This window comes from Lichenostomus cassidix, chromosome 4 (genome assembly GCF_008360975.1).
Source record: "Lichenostomus cassidix isolate B80296 chromosome 4, HeHo_3.0, whole genome shotgun sequence".
In the NCBI taxonomy this organism is placed as follows: domain Eukaryota; kingdom Metazoa; phylum Chordata; class Aves; order Passeriformes; family Meliphagidae; genus Lichenostomus; species Lichenostomus cassidix.
The window spans coordinates 62,245,938-62,263,882 of record NC_139484.1 but is presented as its reverse complement, the minus strand read 5'-3'; the positions used below and the strand labels follow the sequence as shown (position 1 = coordinate 62,263,882).

The window sequence follows — 17,945 nt, the reverse complement described above, 5'->3', positions numbered from 1 at the left end:
CTGATTAACAACATCAATTATTAGTCAGGGATAGCAACATTGCTTAAAATTATAAAAAAGTTAACGTACCTTCACTCCTTCTCTCCTTTCTGGGGGAAAAGAAAAACAAGCCCTTCATTAAAGCACTAAAGACCACTTTAATGATAAAGAAAGAGCAGCAGAAGACATGGGGTGAGCTGAAGCCAGACTCAGATGGGAAGCTCAGGTGATATTTGCAGCTATAGCCATGGGTAGTTTGCACCAGTGTGTTCCCCATTCCTCTGAGGTCTTCAGTGTACCTGCACTGCAAGGATTCTGAACCTGTCCCCTCTTTCTTAAATTGTTTTAGCTCCTGCCTGCAAATTACTGAATTCTACTGTAATTGATTTAAGGAACAGTTATATTGGGTTAAGTACATCTACATTATGTACTCTTACTGCTTTAATTAGGTCAATTTAAAATCAATTTAGAAAAGTTGCACTGACTGGTTTAGTTAACGTAGATCAGAGTCTAGATGGGATAAAAGAGCAAAATAATTCATTCAGTCATCAATTCCTCATTTCTTATGGCCAGGTGTGAGATGGTCTAAATTTATGGTTTTGTTAAGCCCAGCTGTGCTGGAGCGTACATGTGTGCTGGGGATTCAATCAGCTGAATTTGAAAACAGCGTTTTCCACCATGCTGCCTTAGACTCCAGCCTGGCTGGGTTTGGTCTCTTGTTTCTGAGGGGAGGCTTGCTGGAGGTGTTGCCAGCTACCCCAGAGTCAGCAGCCTTAGCACTAGCCTGTAACTCTGCACAGCGCTCTCCTGGCTCCACCGAGACACTTGTTGAAGCAAGAACCACCCTGCTTTGTACACTGTTTTACTGCCAACAGCCTAAAGGCACAGTTAGTCGGTGAGGGACAGACCTGACGCCAAAAGCAGCCATAGGGCCTTTAAGAAGGGGAAAAGAACTTCCAGAATCGCCTGCTTCTGCAGCTCCTCCCCAGCACTGCATTGGATGGTGGATCCAGAGGCAAGGAACACCATCACACAGTGCTGACTCTAAATTCAGCTCTCCACTGCAAGGGATAACCCAGCACCCTGACCACAAAACCTAAATAGGAAGAATACTTCAGACTGGAGGAAAGAGAGAGACCATTTTTTCCACCTCCTGCCTCAAGCTAGGTGTGACTATGGCAATGGCATTTCTGAGTAGCTAAACCTGCCAGAACGGAGATGAGGGTGGTGAAGAGGAGAAGCTGTGAGGATCACTGAGCAGGCACTCTGGGGCACTTGTGTCCCAACCCAGCAGTTTAGGCAAGGAAGTCAGTGAAATAACAGCCTGCACTGGGCCCTGGAGCAAGACAAAATCACAGCGGTCATCAAGGGGAAGGCTCAAAAAACCAGGAAAACCCCATGGCTGGCTACAAGGATCCATAACATGGTCATGTTCCCCAGAATCAGAAAGGGAGACCAAGGCAGGACATCACAGCACAGAGACATCCTTGTGAAAGCTCACCTCACCCCAGAGCTGTAGCATTTTGGGAAGCAAAACCACTGAGCAAAGATAGAGTTCCTTGTGTTGCAACACTGTCAGCATCAACGGCCAAAGACTAAAAAAAGATAAAGAAAAGATTGAAACAACCTCTTGACTTAAAAGGCTTTGGGTTTTTGTGGTGGTGCAAGGCATAGGGACTGCATTTGGTTTGGGTAGGGTTTGGCAGGAGCAGCTCCCTGACACCACTGTTGTGCAGATGAGCAGTGTTATAAAATGGAAACCCTTGCTGGTGTGCTTTGGTGTTGAGTTGGAATTGCCCTGAACCAGTTACCCATGCCAGTATCAAACAGTTATAAAACATCACCATGAAATCGTCCTGATGTCTCCTCACCACGGCTTCAAGTAGCCACACGTGACAGACTCAGGCACAGGTTTCATCTGGAAACCCCAGAAAAATACCTGCATGGGGTGGTCTAGTCAAAAACGTCCATAGCCCAGGATAACTTTCCAACAGTGCCACAAAAAAACAGGGCAGGTAGAGGGTGATCCTTTCTCTGTTATTGTTTCACAGAGCTTGGCAATAAGTGATGGAAGGATTTCCTGAAGCAGAAGCTGTGAGCAGACCTGCAGGCCCCAGAGCTCCTGAGGGCCCTGCCCTCTATGAACTGGCCTCATCTCTTCTTAAACCCCTTAGACTTTTCATCACTGACATATCTTGTGGCAAGGATTTCCTTGGTTTAATGGTCGCTGGGTGTGAAATGGTTTCCTTTTCTGGGGTCAAAGCTGTTTCTTGCCAATGTCCTCCAAAAGCAAAGCCTGGAGTGCCTGGGTGAGAGCCCTGCTGCTGCTGCCAGGGTGGAGGATGCTCAAAGGGCAAGGATTGAGTTTCATGTGCTCAGCAGCTGTTAAGAAGTCTGTGTGGGAAAGGAATGGGAATTTGGGAAATCATTCACCTGATACTTGGGCCAAAGGATGAATGAGCTGCAGGGGAAGTGAGAGGTTGCTGCATCTGCCTCTGGCTGGGCATTTCATATCAAATCTGGAACTGGGGAGGGAAGCCAGAGTTTCCTAGGTCAAATTTTGCATGATTTTTCAGGTGTGTGTTTTTCCAATGAATGCAGACACACCAGAGAAGGAGCCTTTCCTTACAGAGAGTCAATAATTAATTTGTTTAACCCAGAACTGTGGTGGTTTTGAATTCCCAGCCAAATAAGTGTTTGAGAAAAATACTCTGTGTGATTTTTATCTCTCCTCTCTTGGTGGTTGGATCAAGTTGTTCTCCACACCCAGCCAAACTTCCCAGCTGCAACATTTAAACCTCATCATAAATCACATTTTCCATAGCTTTCCGTCACTCAGATGCATCTTTTCCAATGCAAAGCTCTGGTTTTCCATCCTTGGCAGAGCCAGAAAAGCCACAGCATTAGTTTGTCCAAGGAAATTCCTCCTTTGCCCCTTAGTCCAACTGTATTTAAAGACAACCTCATGTGCAGTGCCATGAGGACATCAGTCTCAGGTGCTGCACAATTGCTCATCCCCAGCCTTGCAAAGGCACCATCAATAAATTGTCTTGTTGCACACAGTGTCAAAGCAATTGAGCTGGCGGGCGTTCAGGCAAATTTCAAGGAGATTATTTGCATGAACAGTTATTGCTCTGCAAAGAAATCACTGTGATTAACTTCTTCATTACTGGGAAGTCTTTTAGTTATTTGTATTTATATGCATAATTGTACTCATGCTCAGAGCTGCACAGTTTGTTTAAAGCTGGATTGCTGGGTCCAATGCTTCTATTCTGATTTCCTCAGGAATATTATTTACATCTCAATCTTTCATGAAAAGTTGAAGTGATGCTTTAAAAAATGTGTGTATTGACATACACATATATATATATACATATACATACAGTCAGACCATAGTTAGGAGATAACCTGTTATGCTTCTGCAAACAAAAAGGGACCATATTGAGAATTTTTAAAAAAATATATATTTTAAAAAGAGGAAGGATCCATGAGAAGGCAGCATGTGTCTCTTTTCTAACAGCCATAGGGAAAAAGGGTTTGTATATCAGCTTAGGGGCAGGGCTTTTAAAAATAGCATGATGCAGTACAAATAGCCCATCATTGTCCTCACTATATTCCTAAGCCTGAGTGCAAACTGCCTGATGTTGCAGAGCTGGCACCTGGCAGAATCCAACCATAAAGTGTCCCAGGAGAAATTCTCAGCTGCTTCCCATCTCTCCTACCTGCTGCCTGGAGCAAAACATGGGAGCACAGCATGAGGAACAAGTAGACAGATTGGAATAGGAAGGGGAAGCAAAGTGCTAGCTCTGTGCAATTAGGGACTGCTCCTGAGAAGTGAGAAGGGCTCCAAATTCTGCCTGCTCATTTGTAGTTTGTTGTCAGTTTTGTGTACAAGATGTAATTTTTTGTCAGCTACTCACAGTGTCCCCACTGACAGGACAAGGGGTAATGGTAATTGTTTTAAACTAAAAGAGAGTCAATTTAGATTAGATATAAGGAAGAAGTTTCCACAATGAAGGCCATAAAACACTGGCACAGGTTGCCAAGGAAGATGGTGGATGCCTTAGCCCTGGAAACATTCAAGGCCATGTTGGATGGGGCTCTGAGCAACATGATCTAGTTGAGAATGTCCCTGCTCACTGTGGTGGTTTGGACTAGGTAACCTTTAAAAGTCTTAGGATTCCAACCCTCATCTGTGATTCTGTGATTCTATTCCGTGTGCTGGGAAGGAGTAGGTAGATTTTATTTAGAGCTGTGGAGCCCCTCTCCAAGGAAGCCTGCCACACATGGGGACATCTCAAGGGCACTGCAAGGGTGTAAGCAGCACAGGGGTGCTGCTGTGCTGCACACAGCCCCACTGAGAGGAGGAGGAGAAGCAGCTCTGGTGCACTCCTGCCCTTTGCTCTGCTTGGTTGGTACACACTTGCAAAGCGAGGTGGGGGGTTTGGGCTGGCTCTGATCAACCCTCTGCTCACTGCAGCTGGGTTTAGCAGAGTGAAACCCTGACTGAGGCACAACTGAAAGAGTATTGAATAATATACACATATATGTATAAAGAACTTATATATATATATATAGTAAGGTACAAAAGTTGACACAGCTGCTGGTATCAGGATGCAGACCAGCAGTGAGGAAGTGGGAGCAGAGAGCCCTTTCTAGAGGTACTTTCCTACCCTTCAGCTTCTCCTTCCTTCTCCCTGATAAGCACCACCCATGCCATGCCCAAACTCAACACTGGCATTTAAGCCCTGTATTAAGCCAGTATCAAATCCCCATCACATCTTCCTTTTTTTTGTTTAAAGCCTGATTTATCTGCAAAAACAGCCTCTGCAAACCCTGTCCTGTCCCCAGCCCATTTTAGGCCTAGGAGGTGATTTCAAACAGCTCTAACAAACAGGTGGAAAGACTTGGGCATTGGGGTTTTAATTCATGAAAAGCAGTGAGGGCTAAATCAGCTTCAGGTGAGTCAGGTATACATCCATGATATCCTTGGCACATGTTGATTCACAGCCCAGAAAAGGGAGATAGACCTCACTGAAAGTGATGCCTGGGTCATGGGTAGCATGCTGAGAGGTGGTGGGAAGGATGGGGATGCAGCCAGAAACGTTTCAAGGAGGACACTAAAGAAGGCACAGAGGTATCAGGACTGAGGGTCATTGGGAATTCAGGACATCTCAGTTGGGGTCCTCCAGCCCTTGCCGTCCCCTCTCTGGCCAATGCTATGGAGAGCACTGCAGCCCTCTCTGATGTTACCAAAGTAAATTCCATGTATTGATTTATCCCAGACAGTGAAACCTCACCTCAGGGTCTGGCATTTTGCTCTAGCAAGTAATCATTAACTCTCTCACCTCACACTGGGTACAAAGGCCTGGCCACTTCTGAGGACCGGGGGGAACCAGGCCCACCCAGCCAGATGAGGGGGGTTTGGAGAGGGAAGACATCAACCTTCTTCACCCTGGTGGTGTCTCCAGAGCTCAACTCTCGAGGCTGGGCCACCATTTGCCATTCAAATCTATAGCAGCAGATTTTCCAAGCAGGAAAATAAGTAATCCTTACCTGGGAAAGGCACCTTCCTGGCAGCTCCCACCAAGCCAGAAGAGTAGTGGACAGGGTGGGGTGGCTTAGGGAGGCAATGGATAGCAAAACCTCTTTGTCAAAACTGTCAGCAGGAGGTTGTTGGCTACAAAAGCAGCTCAGGACACAGTCTACCTCTGATATCCCCATGGCTATAAACCCACTTGATGGTTTGATCTTTTTTGTTTTGAAGACCTATGATATCTGGATTTCCATCTTTCCATTGAAAAGAGGTTTTCTGATTTGCTTATCAGAAACTCAGATCATTAGTTCTTTCCTTCTGTTCATTCACCTGTGTCCTTTTCAATCTTCCAAGGTCTTTACTGCTAATTAAATTAGGTATTTCATTCTTTTTATTACAAATTATCCCAGATATTCAAAATCTGATGCTACCTGATAACATAATATTTCTTAAAGGCAACACCTTTTGAGGTTACTTTGTTTTCTGCCTTTAATGATATGAGTTCTTATGGTGAAATCCTTAATGGTAACTATCCCAGTACAAACTTTTTCTTTCAAAAAAAAAAATCCAAAATGTTTTCAAGGAATTGAAACTCTGAGAGAATTCCCCCAACACCACATGACATAAATTCATCTCTGTTATCACCAGAAGAGTCATCAGTTAAAGCTGAGAAAAAATAGAGAAGGTCAAAGGTTGCTCTCAATGATCTTGGAGGTATTTTCCAACCTAAGTGATTCTATGATTCATTTTAAACATTTCCTTTAAAAAAATACCCATGAATCCCAGGAGGATAAAATATTTGCCTCACATGGCTTTGTAGGACTGCATGGAATTAAGCCCAGCTGCCAATTTACAGTCAGAGGGGCCCTGGGAAACACAGTCCCCTGTGGCACAGCCAGGCTGTGACGTTGGGATTAGCTGCAGTGGATGAATCCCAGCCTGGCTTCACACTCCATGGCCTGACCAGGTGGATGTGCCATTGATCATTCACTCTCCATGCAGGTCTCCCATTTCATCCCCAAAATGAATGGGCAGAGGCTTATTCTCTCAAATAGCTTGATGTGAAAACCGTTTGGTATGACAGATGTTGGCAGGAAACAGAAAAAAACCACAAACAAGCCAAATTAATTTCAGTTCCTTGAATTTGACACAAAGGAAGGGAGGTTTCAGTGTTATAAGAGAGGGAGGATAAGAGATAAGAGAGGGAGGAGGCTTTTGGGCAGAAGGTACACTGCACACGGGGAAGGCAGCAGTGACCTGTGCCTGTCCCTGCCTCCCTGGCTGCAGAACAGGTCACAACACTCCCCAGAGCACCACCAGCAACTTGGACAAGCCAACATGAACCCCAGGGAACAGGAGTGATAACTCCATCATGGGCTTCTGGAAAGGATGATCACCACCAAGCAAGGCTGAGGCTCTTGGGAAACTGAGGTTTCCCAAGCCAGAACACAGCAGGGGAATGGAGTTAAGCTGGACACAGTCAGGTTTGACCTGGCTGGAGATTCAGCCACAAGAACTGTTTGTGCAAGCCAAAGCTACACCCACGAAACGTCTGCAAGTGGAAGGTAACCCTGAGAGACTGTAAAAGCACTGCCTGGGGAGAACTTGGCTTCAAGGGGCCAACAGAGAGACTTGAAGCCACTTGGTGGCAAAGAGTTGGGTCAATGAGAGCCTTGTGATGAAGGTAAAGGGGTAGATCCTGTCTGCTCCCTCCACATCCTTTCTGTCACCCAGCTGCTGCTGGCCTGTTCAGTGGCAGCACATACGTGGGCATTATCTTGGTCTCTGATGGAGGAAGATGAGTTTGTTGTGCTCTGGCTGTACCAGGGATAACTAAGCAGATCTGTAGCATGGTGGGTGGAGGTGTAGAAACATCAGCATCTTAAAAGACCTGTTTCAGCAGCTCTTTCCTCCCCAGAGCTCTGGACCAGCCCTAAAACGCGAGGCAAAGCCAAAAGCTTCTGCCTGAGCTTCAGTTACTGTAATATTACATAATTTTTTCCCCAATGCTGATGTTTATGCAAAGAGGGAATGAAATGGGCCCTTCCTGCTCCTGCCCCTCACATGGTACCAGTCTCAGTCCAGCCTCAAACTCCTGCCTGAGCTTTGCAAAAGCAGTAATTCAGACTGTGCTGTCTTTCTACTCCCATAAAATTCAGTTCTGCAGCTTAACACAAAATTAAAGAAGATCCAATAAGTCACAGTTGATTTCTGTGGCAGGTTGAGAGCACTGCCCTGAGAGCACTTCACACTCAAGAGGTTACTGCAGCTAAAATACATCTCAAATTCTGCATCTTCCAGTAATAACTCTGAGGCAGACCAAATACAGTATAACAGAAAGCAGAAGAACCACGTATTGAAATGTTTCACAGAGCATTGATTTTTTTTTCTTTTTCCCAAGGGACAGCCCTGGGATTTTTCTGCAGAGCTGTTGTACTGCCAGCATACGATTTGCTCTACTTGCCCTTTTGGTTTTAATGTCCCATTAATAATGCATCTCTGTATTTATTGCAGTTTGCATTACTGTTCCACTGTTACTTCTTGATCACTCGTTATTCTGTCTGTAGTGCCAGGCAGGGCTCCAAAACCCAAACAATGACAGCAGTGTTGCTACAGACCAAGCCACAAGCCCCACCAGACTCAAAGCAGCTCCACCAAGGGGGATCATTTATCTTCCCAAGCCTGGCAGGGCACGCTGCGCCTAGGAAAACAGGAACAGCTCTACATCCTCTCCGTGATCAGACCTAGAACTTTTCCAGGGCAATTTGGACAGTCAGCTCTTTCGAGGGATCTAAGCCAGGAAACTATAAAACATCATTAATGAGTAGCTTGCTTAATCCTGGCTGTGTGGCACCAGCTGTAACAGGAGCAGGAATGGACTGTTGGGCTGGCTCTGGCTGACAACTCAGCTCAGCAGTGCAGGCCTCTGTGGAGGATGCTCTAACCGCCTCCCTGATCAACTCAGCATTCTGAAAAACACTGCTTAGCTGCCCCTTGACCCTGCAGCCAGGGGGGCTGGGACCTTTATTTCCCACCATACAGCCCTCTGGGCACCCCATTACACCCCCACGGACCTCCAGCTCAGCATCCAATCACAGTGCTGCTGTCCAGTTCCCACTGGGAGCATCCTCAGGCCTCATCAAACCTGTACTGCACTGTAAATCAGAATTAATATAGAAAGGCAATGCTGAAGGAGCTGGGTGGTTGCCTCTTCTCTGGGTGCACTGTCAAAGAAGTCACCTTTGCTCTCTTTTAGTTGTATTATCCCACGCTAGTTTGAAAAAAAACCAGCAGAGGAATTAACCCCACACAAATATATTGCCAGAGATTCTAAGTCAGAACTACAATTTAATAGGAAAAATTAAAGGCAGTAATAGAGAAACACCTGTTTAAACTGAGAGAGTCATAATACAACCTGCCATGCCACCCTGCTGGTCAGGTGATAGTAGTCCAGTTAAATGGTGGCTGCAGTCCCCTTGGAGTGATTGATGTGGCCTGGTTGAAGTGGTGATCCTGAAGAAAGATCTGGTCTGTCTCTGGAGGTCCAGTGGTGACTCTCAAGCTCTTCTCCTCTGGGAATCCAGTGGAAGTAATGCTCCATAACATTCCAAGCCTCAGCTTATATCCATGTGGGAATGTTCAGTTCCTCCTCTCTGAGCAGGGCATCTCACAATGGGATGATGTAATTCCATGAGGCATGCTGGGAGAGCTTGATGGCCCCTCAGTGGAGATAACCCCTGGATGGTGTTATCAGGGCTGGGTCATGCTGAAGATAAAGACCACTGCCCCACCTGTTTTTAACAGCTTATGAAGATGGTAATAGAATACATTTTTTTTGGTTACACTTTCCATGCAACCTAAGACATATTTACAAAACAAAGCAAAGCTCAGGGGTCCTCAGGGCGAAGCATAATCCATGCTACATGAACAGCAAGGCAAAGTAGGCATTGATGAGGCACGAAGCTCCTGCTGCTCCCCTCTGGATGAGGCAGCTGGTTGCCACGCAGGAAGCTGTGGCAGGCAGAATTCATTCTCCCCCACCCCACAGCAGTCATCTTCACACCACTTCCACCCCAAAGATCAAGACTGCCACATTCCACACCAAAACACTTGTTGGATCTCAACCCTTACAGGCAATGCTCACAAGTTCTCCCATCTGACCTAATCACAGAGAAAGATTTTTGTTTTGGCTTCATCTGCCTGCCGCCAGCCAGGTCCAGGAGCACGGCCTGGTCACCACAATCTGACCTTGTGGGAAGTGTCCCTGAGGTGCCACCCACCCTCCCACTTGCCAAATTCCTCAGCAGATGAGGTTGCTTCCAGATTTCAGCACTTACTGGCAAGCTCCACTGGGTTTGTGCAGAAAGGCTCCGAGTGATTTAAGATCTCTGGGAGCTGTGTTGTGGCCACTGCCTGGTTACTGACCTACACAAGCATAGCAACATGAGAACCAGTGACCTGGGAAAACAAACTTTTCTGCTCCCTGTCTTCTAATATTTAGCTTTGCTTCTGTGATGAAAGAAGATTTCATTTCTATTTGTATCCATTCTCATTGCCCAATTTAGGATTTATCATTTACTGAGAAAAACAAGCCTTCTATTATGATTTAAAAAATTTGAACAAAGCTTGTGTTGCAACTGCTGTGCAAATAGAAGCTGATTCACTGTTACCAACACACTGAAAAGCTTTGTTACCCCTGTCTTAAAGGTAACCAATCTGCATCAGCAAATAGGTGTTTTGTACTACAGAACCACAGAATGGTTTGAGTTGGAAGGAACTTTAAAGCTTATCTCATTCTACCCCCTACGATGGCAGGGACACCTTCCACTAGACCAGGTTGCTTAGAGCCCCATCCAGCCTGACCTTGGACACTTCCAGGGATAGGGCACCCACAGCTTCTCTGGTCCAGGGTCTCACCACCCTCACAGGGAAGAATTTCTCCCTTACATCTAATGTAAATCTCTTTTAGTTTAAAACTGTGCCCAAGTAAAACATCATTCTCCCTATTTTATACCCCGTTAAGTACTGGAAGGCTGCTGTAAGGTCTCCCCAAAGCTACCTCCTCTCCAGACTAACAGTCCTAGCTCAGCCTGTCACAGGACACACAAGCACATCTACAGAAGCAGGATAGAACACACAACTTATGCCCTGCTTGCCAAAGCACACGCGACCAGAAGATGAGGACCCTTTCTGGCTGAATAAATTCAAATTCTCCTACCACAGGTTTCAAAAATCCTCTTCCCCAGCTTTCAGATCTGTATATGCTCATCAGCCTGTTCCTGGAGTGCACATTAAGTCAAGCTTACACCCTTTAGTTTTCCAGACAGATCGACTGCTGTTATTAATGGACATAAAGAAAGCAAGAAAATTTGGAAGTTACTTCTTCTTCTCTCATTCCTCCCATGTTATCACAGCTTTGGGGGTATCCTGGCACCCTGCACTGCAGCAGAGAGCTTAGAGAAGGGATGTTCCCTTCTTCCAGCCTTTCAGTCATCATCTCCTCCTCTCTACAAAATCACTCTTTGGGGTCCTTTATTCCAAACGTGACTCTCATTTGTGTGCTGCAAATAATCACAAAGCAGCAGGAGCCCCACCATTATTGTAGCATTCTTCCAGACCATGTTTGGGGTAGGTAGCTCACACTTCCTCAAAAAGCACTGTACAATGAGAGCAGTAAGACAGACACTTTGAAATAAAAGATCTCAGTGCACAGAGTTTCATGGGACACGAGAAGAAAGTCAGGTTTTCTAACCACACAAAGCAGGACTTTTTTCTATCTCAGTTTTCTGCACACATGTGAGTCCTAAGCAGACCGAAATTCCTTTCTCAGAAAGGGCAGTTTAGATGAACCCCAAGCCAACCTGCTCACACCAGGGATTAAGAGCAATTGCTACCTCAGCTGCCTCTCCTTCACAATATAAAATAAGCCCATTTATATGCCAAAATTCATACCTTTCTCCAGCCTTGGAGATATGGCCTCATCTGAGGTTGTGTTTCTCCCCTATCACTTTTCTCCATGAACAGCAATAGCCACCTATTTCCTTTTTTAGCTAAGATACTGTGTTTGAGACTTTCCTGCAGTGCCAGTTCTTTCAGTACAATCAGAATCAGGTTTTGGATCCTGGCCTGTGCAGGAAGTTTAGAGGCAACTCAGCACTGAAAGGGAAGGCTGCATCATCCTGCCACAGCCTGAGCCCATTTTCCAAATGGCTCTAGTTAATCAGTATTAGATAACCTGGGAGCAGCACTGACTAACCACCTACTTGAATAAATGGGTTATTTAGATTAAACTCTTTTGAGCACTAAAGGATGCCACATCTCCAGCTAGGAAATGTAGTATAGATGCTCTTCTCTGCAGGACTGTGGGGATCCCTCAGCAAGCAGTCTGTACTAGTATAGATGTAACCTGCAAGTAGAACCCTGCAAGTAGAAACATATTTCCCATATGTTTGCCAAACTGTACCCAACTGAGTCTCTCATCATTCTTTGCTGAATGACATGTTTTTGACAACTACAAAGCAGGTGCTAAGACTGGAGAAAGACACAAGGAAATCTTTTACACAGATTTGCAAAGTGAAACTGGACACCTGCTGAGTTAACGCATCTGTTAAGCTTCAGTGCAATTGGCAGGACATGTGACATCGTTTTAAGGGGCTGAGGCAGAAGAGGGTCAACACAGAGACTCCACAGAGGCTCTTTCACAATCCCAAATCAGCATCTCCCATTATCTGATCTGATCCCCTTCAATGCAGCCCTATTGGAAGTGGCCTCCTCTGCTCTGGCACTTTGGCACTGATGCAGAGGTACCAGTGAGAGTGATCAGGCACTGAGATCCGTTAGCAAACTAGAAGGCAGTGAGCAAACGCCAGAGAGCTTTAACTACTTGTGTGCAGTGCTTCCTTATTCAAATCAAATGTATAAACAAGTCTGATTTCTGAGGAGTAGCAAACAGCTCTGGGCCATGTGATTTTAACAGCCATCAGAGTTAAAAATGAACTCCCCTTAGTAACACAACCTAAGGGCATTCAGAATATTTCTTTGCAATGTCTTTTATTAAATATCCTCTTTGATATAGAATATTTCAGCAAAAATACTTTACAATTTGTTTTGGTAATTCTTACAGGAATCTTTTGCATAGTCATTGCTACAGCAGTTCACGTTGGCATTTAAGGGATAAATCTTTAGCAAAAGTCAAGTCTCTCACTGTGTGAGATCTGTTCTACCCAAAGAAGTTAAAAGAGCATTGGAAAATACCTATAGAAACCATGAAAACTCTGAATTCCACTCTTCTAAAGAAATTTAACAAATGTGTCACAGACACATTATTCTTAATAAATGAAGTAGCAGAATAGGAAAATGCTCTAAAATCCTCTAAAGCTTATACAAGTCATGGCAGTGCACCCAAGTGCAGCAGAAGAAGAGGAAATGCCTTGAGCACAGCTGCTCCAATGCAGTGTTGAGGTTCAGCACAGCAGTGCCCAGCTACACCTGCCAGTGTGGAATGCTATTTCCAGTACTGGAAATTTGTCATGTTTATGACCACAAGGCAACTGGCACTACCCACCCTGATGGGATTCTGCCCCACAAAAATCAGCATAAACAGATTCTGCTTTCACTTCTGTCTGCCACAACTGTTGCACAGCTGGAGACCCAGACTGCGTCCTGCATTTTTATTCTTTTTTATGTAAACAAATAACCTCATTTTTTACACTGATGAACAGTAAATAAGTGTTTCTTTGGATCAAAAGATAGCTCCTATACTCATTAAATAGATAAGGCTCATTGGGTATCCAGATTAACAAACGTGCCCTTGCTGTGTAGCTGTAGAGCACATGCAGCTCTTAGAATGAACATTTCAATCAGAATCCTTAAGTTACCACCAAAACACTATGTCAGGGGCTGTTTGAGGTCAAACAAGCCAGTCCCTCCTTTGACAACTTTTCCAACCACCAGGCAGGCCGAAGGGGATCGCAGCTCATCATGGGCACCTGGAATACAATTCAAATAAAATCCTATTAGGAGGTTCCCAAAGGGCAGTGCTGAAAAGAAACCATTTTGGTTTATGTGCAAGAAGCTATCTGGTTCAGCAGCCCCAGATTCAGAAAGGTTCTGCCACCTGCTGTCCCACACTAAATTGGGATTTCTGGGAGTAAAGAGTCCAAAGCTCTTCCTACCGTTCCTACAATAATTATTATCTCATCCCAATCTTTGGCCCAAGAAAATAATTAGGCCACACATTACTAAACTCTTTTGATTCCACATGGAAAGACAAAACAGTCTGAATTCTAAGAGAACACAGATTTGACCTTCCAGGGAACATATTTTGCTGACAAAATAGATCACTAAAAAATACACATGATACAAAACCAAAATGATTTCCTTGTCATTGCTGCCTTTTTCCTTTGTTAGAGTGAATCCTTTTGATGTGTATTTTAAATCCTTCTGGCTAGATATGAAGAGAACTTTTCACTAGAGAGACATTCCATGAATTCCTTTGATTTTGTGGTTACTCACTGTAGCGAAACAGTGTCACAGAAATTTGGAAGCACTCCAGATGATAAGTCTGGCTGGGATTGTTTTGTTTCCACTGTTTTTGTAAGCATTCAGGCTTTTTTTCATTCATCCTAACTACGGCAAGCTGAGAGTTTATCATTAGAGCAGTAGGAAATTGGAAATAAAACAGTAAAACTTCTAAGTTTGGTTATCTTTATTTTACTGAGCAAAATGCACTCAACTTTTTATCACGCAGAGGGTGGGGGCAGGAACATGCACAGCACTGTGTAGGGCATGTGTTCACTGCTCTGATCTCAGCCACAGCTGGATAATCAAATAGCTGCTCCTAAATGTGTGTCAGCTGAAGAAAAAAAAGCCCCTTTGTTAGATGCTTAAACAGGACAGTCGTGCTGCCCTGTTTGCTCATGTGATGTTAACAAAGAGTCATTCTCTGAGCAAACTGCCCAAGGGATCTCACTGCTGATGAAGTTTGCCCCCTGCACAAGGAGCTCTGCTCAGCAGCCTGTGCTCCAACAGCCCTGCTCAAGTCAGCTGTGCACAGCCTCACAGACCTTCTTATTTCCTTCTAACTGCTCAGGGCATCAGCCCCGAGGCACCCTTGCAGTGTCTCTTGAACTGTACAGTCAAGTTATCAGTTTTATTAAAGCAAATTAGATCCAGGCTGCTGCAATCCCTGTTATGACTTTGATTTCCAGTGTGGTGAAATCATTAACTCCCTCTGCTTGTAATCAGTGCAGTTCCTGCCAAGTCACCCTGCCCTTCTGTCAGCATGCACTGCATGTCTTTATTCATAACAGTATCCATACATTACATTTCACTTGGCAAAAACCTCCTCTGATTTAATTTCCAAGTCAGTGTGTGACACAACGTAAATCCAGAGAGTGCAACTGTGCAAGTAACATCCTCTTCTCTTTAATTTTACCCTAGATTTACACTTTCATGATTTTCCAATTAATTAAGTCAATTGTAACCAATGCTATTAATTAAAACCCAAGCTACCTTCCCAGAAAAGCTATAAAACAGCAAAAAGAATTTCACTGATAAAAGTATCTCTGACATCTGAGCAAGGCAGTTTAAGACACAAGCTTTCCCCATTTGTAAATGGGAGCAAAGAACACAGCAGAGTAGCATCCAAGGCAAGCATCTGACTGGCAAGTGACAGAAAGCAAGTCTATTTGCAAAAGGGAGGTGTAATTATTATCCAAAGCCTGAGATGACAGAAACTGTCAAATGAGACACTTAAAGCACAAGGGTTTTACAGAAGGCCTTAAATATAGATGACTAGTGCTGTTCCAAATGTCCTAAATTCCAAATGTCCACACAACCACGTGATCTCTACACCTTCCAGAGAGGCAACTAGAGGGCAGAAAGATACTTTTGGGACTCTAAAATGGCACCAGAAACCTACCATTAGACAAATGAGTCTCACCCTTTGTCTCTGAGAAAAAAAAATCTAAGATAGATAAAGTGCTAAATCAAAGTAATAGCCAGAAGGTCTGTTCTCTAAAATGCTGAATAACAAAGCTAGAGAAGATATGGAAGTTATAACATAGGCACAAAAACAAAGCAGAGAAGACAATTTTAATAGTAGAGACAGGAAAAGGCAGATTTCGTAGTCTGTTATAAAGTTTTGCTATAACAAATCTTAACAACCTTAAGGTTTGCTGTAAAAATACCTATCTAATTCTTAAAGGAGTCACAGACCCCACAAATTACATGTGGGAGCTGGCTTTATTTAAGCTGACAGAATTTTACTAAAAACATCTGTAACATTTTCCTAGGCGAGTTCTTAATTAAAATTTTTGCCTTTGGCATTTTTCCTAATGCAATTACACATTACTCAAAATAGTGGAAAGTTATGACAAAACCCAAGCATAAGTGAAATGCTGCAGCAAGAGATCTCAAACGAAACCATTTACCCATCATTGTTGCATCCTTCAAGAATTTGTAGCTGGTTTCAAATGTCATCTGTTGTAGAGGGGAGGAGTTGGACTGAATTCCAAAACGATTCAGTGGTTTGTAAAATCCTTCAAAACACATGTAATCTGCCACAAGTGAAAGGTGTCGAGGGTCTACCACAATTCCTTAGAACACAAGAAAGAACAACCATCAGAACATTCAAGGGATAAATGTGTGAGGCTTTTTAAATAAATCAGGTCTAAATCAAACCCCTTGAATCCAACCAGCTTGGAGAACATCTTTATTAACATTCTTCTGCCACTGCGTATCTGGTTTAACTGCTCCCCTCAAATATCCAAGAGAGGCAGACCTCACTCTAATACAAAACAGTATCTCTTCAAACTGAAATGAAAAGAATGGGAAACTGCAATGTCAATAATGCTGTAAGGCAGCAGAGTTCCTCTATGTAAAATCAGGAAAGGTCTGCACCATCCTTGTTTCCTCAACAGGGGATCACACATCCATCCATCTGGGATGCACAGAGCTCTCCCCCCTCACCTGGTGGCCTGCATTAGCTGGGCCCCTGAGTCAGAAAGGTTCTGGTGCTCTCTGTGCATGACATCAGGCATTCTCAGAAAACCCTGTTTAGGCTAAAAAAAAAAAAGTCCTTATTCCTAAATAACACTTGTGGAGTCAGTGTAATGGGGGACCATTAACAGCTCTGTCAACATTTACTGAGCAGTCCTTGAACAACGTGAAGGTCAGGCCATCCTGGGCTGCCAGCTGGCAAATCAGTTTGATATAACTGCTTGCTAAAATTGCCACTGTATTAATCTCCCCTCTTTTCAATAGTTTAATTCATAGCAAGACTCCACTCACTGAAGAGTAATTCAACATCCCTATGAAGTCATGCAGCCTCCCCAGGCTGGACTCTCTGAATCATCTATCTGACAGAGAACATTCAGACAATGCAGTGTAGCTATTTTAGGAAAGATATAAAAACTCAGGAGCCTAGAATCCTGTCATTAAAAAGGCAAAGTGAGGCAAGATTGATCCTATTCTCAGGGCCACTGTACAAGTCTAACAGTTGGCTTCCTCAGACATCAATAATTAACTGGTCTGGACCTTCCAGATTGCAAAAAATGTACCAGAATGGAAGAACTCTGTGAAGGGGGAATAAATTCAGCCTCACCGAGCGTATTAAAACTATTAAACCTAATAATTAACTAACAAGGTCTTCACAGAAGACACTATAATGATTAAAACAATGAATAGCTGCAACTTGAAAATACGCACATAAATGAAAAGATCATGCAAAACCGTAACTGTAATCACTGTGGCTGCTTTTTCCCATTTAATGGTATTAAAGACTATCTTAAAAATACAAAGAAATCCTACCATATACAGCAAATACATCTTTTATTTCCTTTATAATCACTCTCAGAGCTGATTCAATTCCGTAATTCTTAGCCATGGCATGGATATCATTACAATAAAGTCTGTTCAGGTCCAAAATCTGAAAGCAGAAAAAAACCCAGAGATACAAGTTAGGACAACAGCTGCTCTTTATTTCCAAATAACTTAAGCTAAGCTAAGATAGATTTTCTTCCATTTTTCATGATCTTAAGCAGCACCAGCAGATACAGAACAACTAGGCAGCAGCTCAGTCAAACACAGACAAAAATGATTCAGAGGATTTATGTTAAGCACCATTATATACATGAATAAGAGTACTGGAGTTAAAATTCACCACAGGAGAAAATTAACTGAAATCACAAAAAGTGAACTAGCAAAATACACTAGCAAAATATGTTAAAGACTTCCACACAACACAATGCAATGCCCAGTGTGTCTCAGACAGCCAAACCTTTTAGCAAAAGAGAAGATGCAGCTTAAAACAGGCTTGTACTTGGAGAGTTATGGGCTAGATGAGATAACAGAACTATTCATCTCCAAGCACAGCAATTAATTTAGATGGAAGAACTCCCTCAAGTAACATTTAGAGATACTGAGAGTG

General features: G+C 43.7%; 2 protein-coding genes across 2 annotated transcripts in view; both read right to left on the bottom strand.

The window, feature by feature from the left end:
• ST3GAL5 (ST3 beta-galactoside alpha-2,3-sialyltransferase 5) overlaps positions 1 to 10,180 on the bottom strand; it is a 45,533-nt gene extending 35,353 nt beyond the window's left edge. The window contains exon 1 of the mRNA XM_085059558.1: positions 8,931 to 10,180. Coding sequence (XP_084915684.1) covers positions 8,931 to 8,937 — 7 coding nt within the window. The 5' untranslated portion in view covers positions 8,938 to 10,180. The remainder of the gene's footprint in view (positions 1 to 8,930) is intronic.
• Positions 10,181 to 12,548: 2,368 nt separating this feature from the next.
• The window catches only part of POLR1A (RNA polymerase I subunit A), a 29,797-nt gene continuing 24,400 nt past the window's right edge, over positions 12,549 to 17,945 (bottom strand). Inside the window, exons 32-34 of the mRNA XM_085059550.1 lie at positions 17,327 to 17,444; positions 15,949 to 16,113; positions 12,549 to 13,503 (exon numbers count right to left, since the gene is read on the bottom strand). Coding sequence (XP_084915676.1) covers positions 13,403 to 13,503; positions 15,949 to 16,113; positions 17,327 to 17,444 — 384 coding nt within the window. The 3' untranslated portion in view covers positions 12,549 to 13,402. The remainder of the gene's footprint in view (positions 13,504 to 15,948; positions 16,114 to 17,326; positions 17,445 to 17,945) is intronic.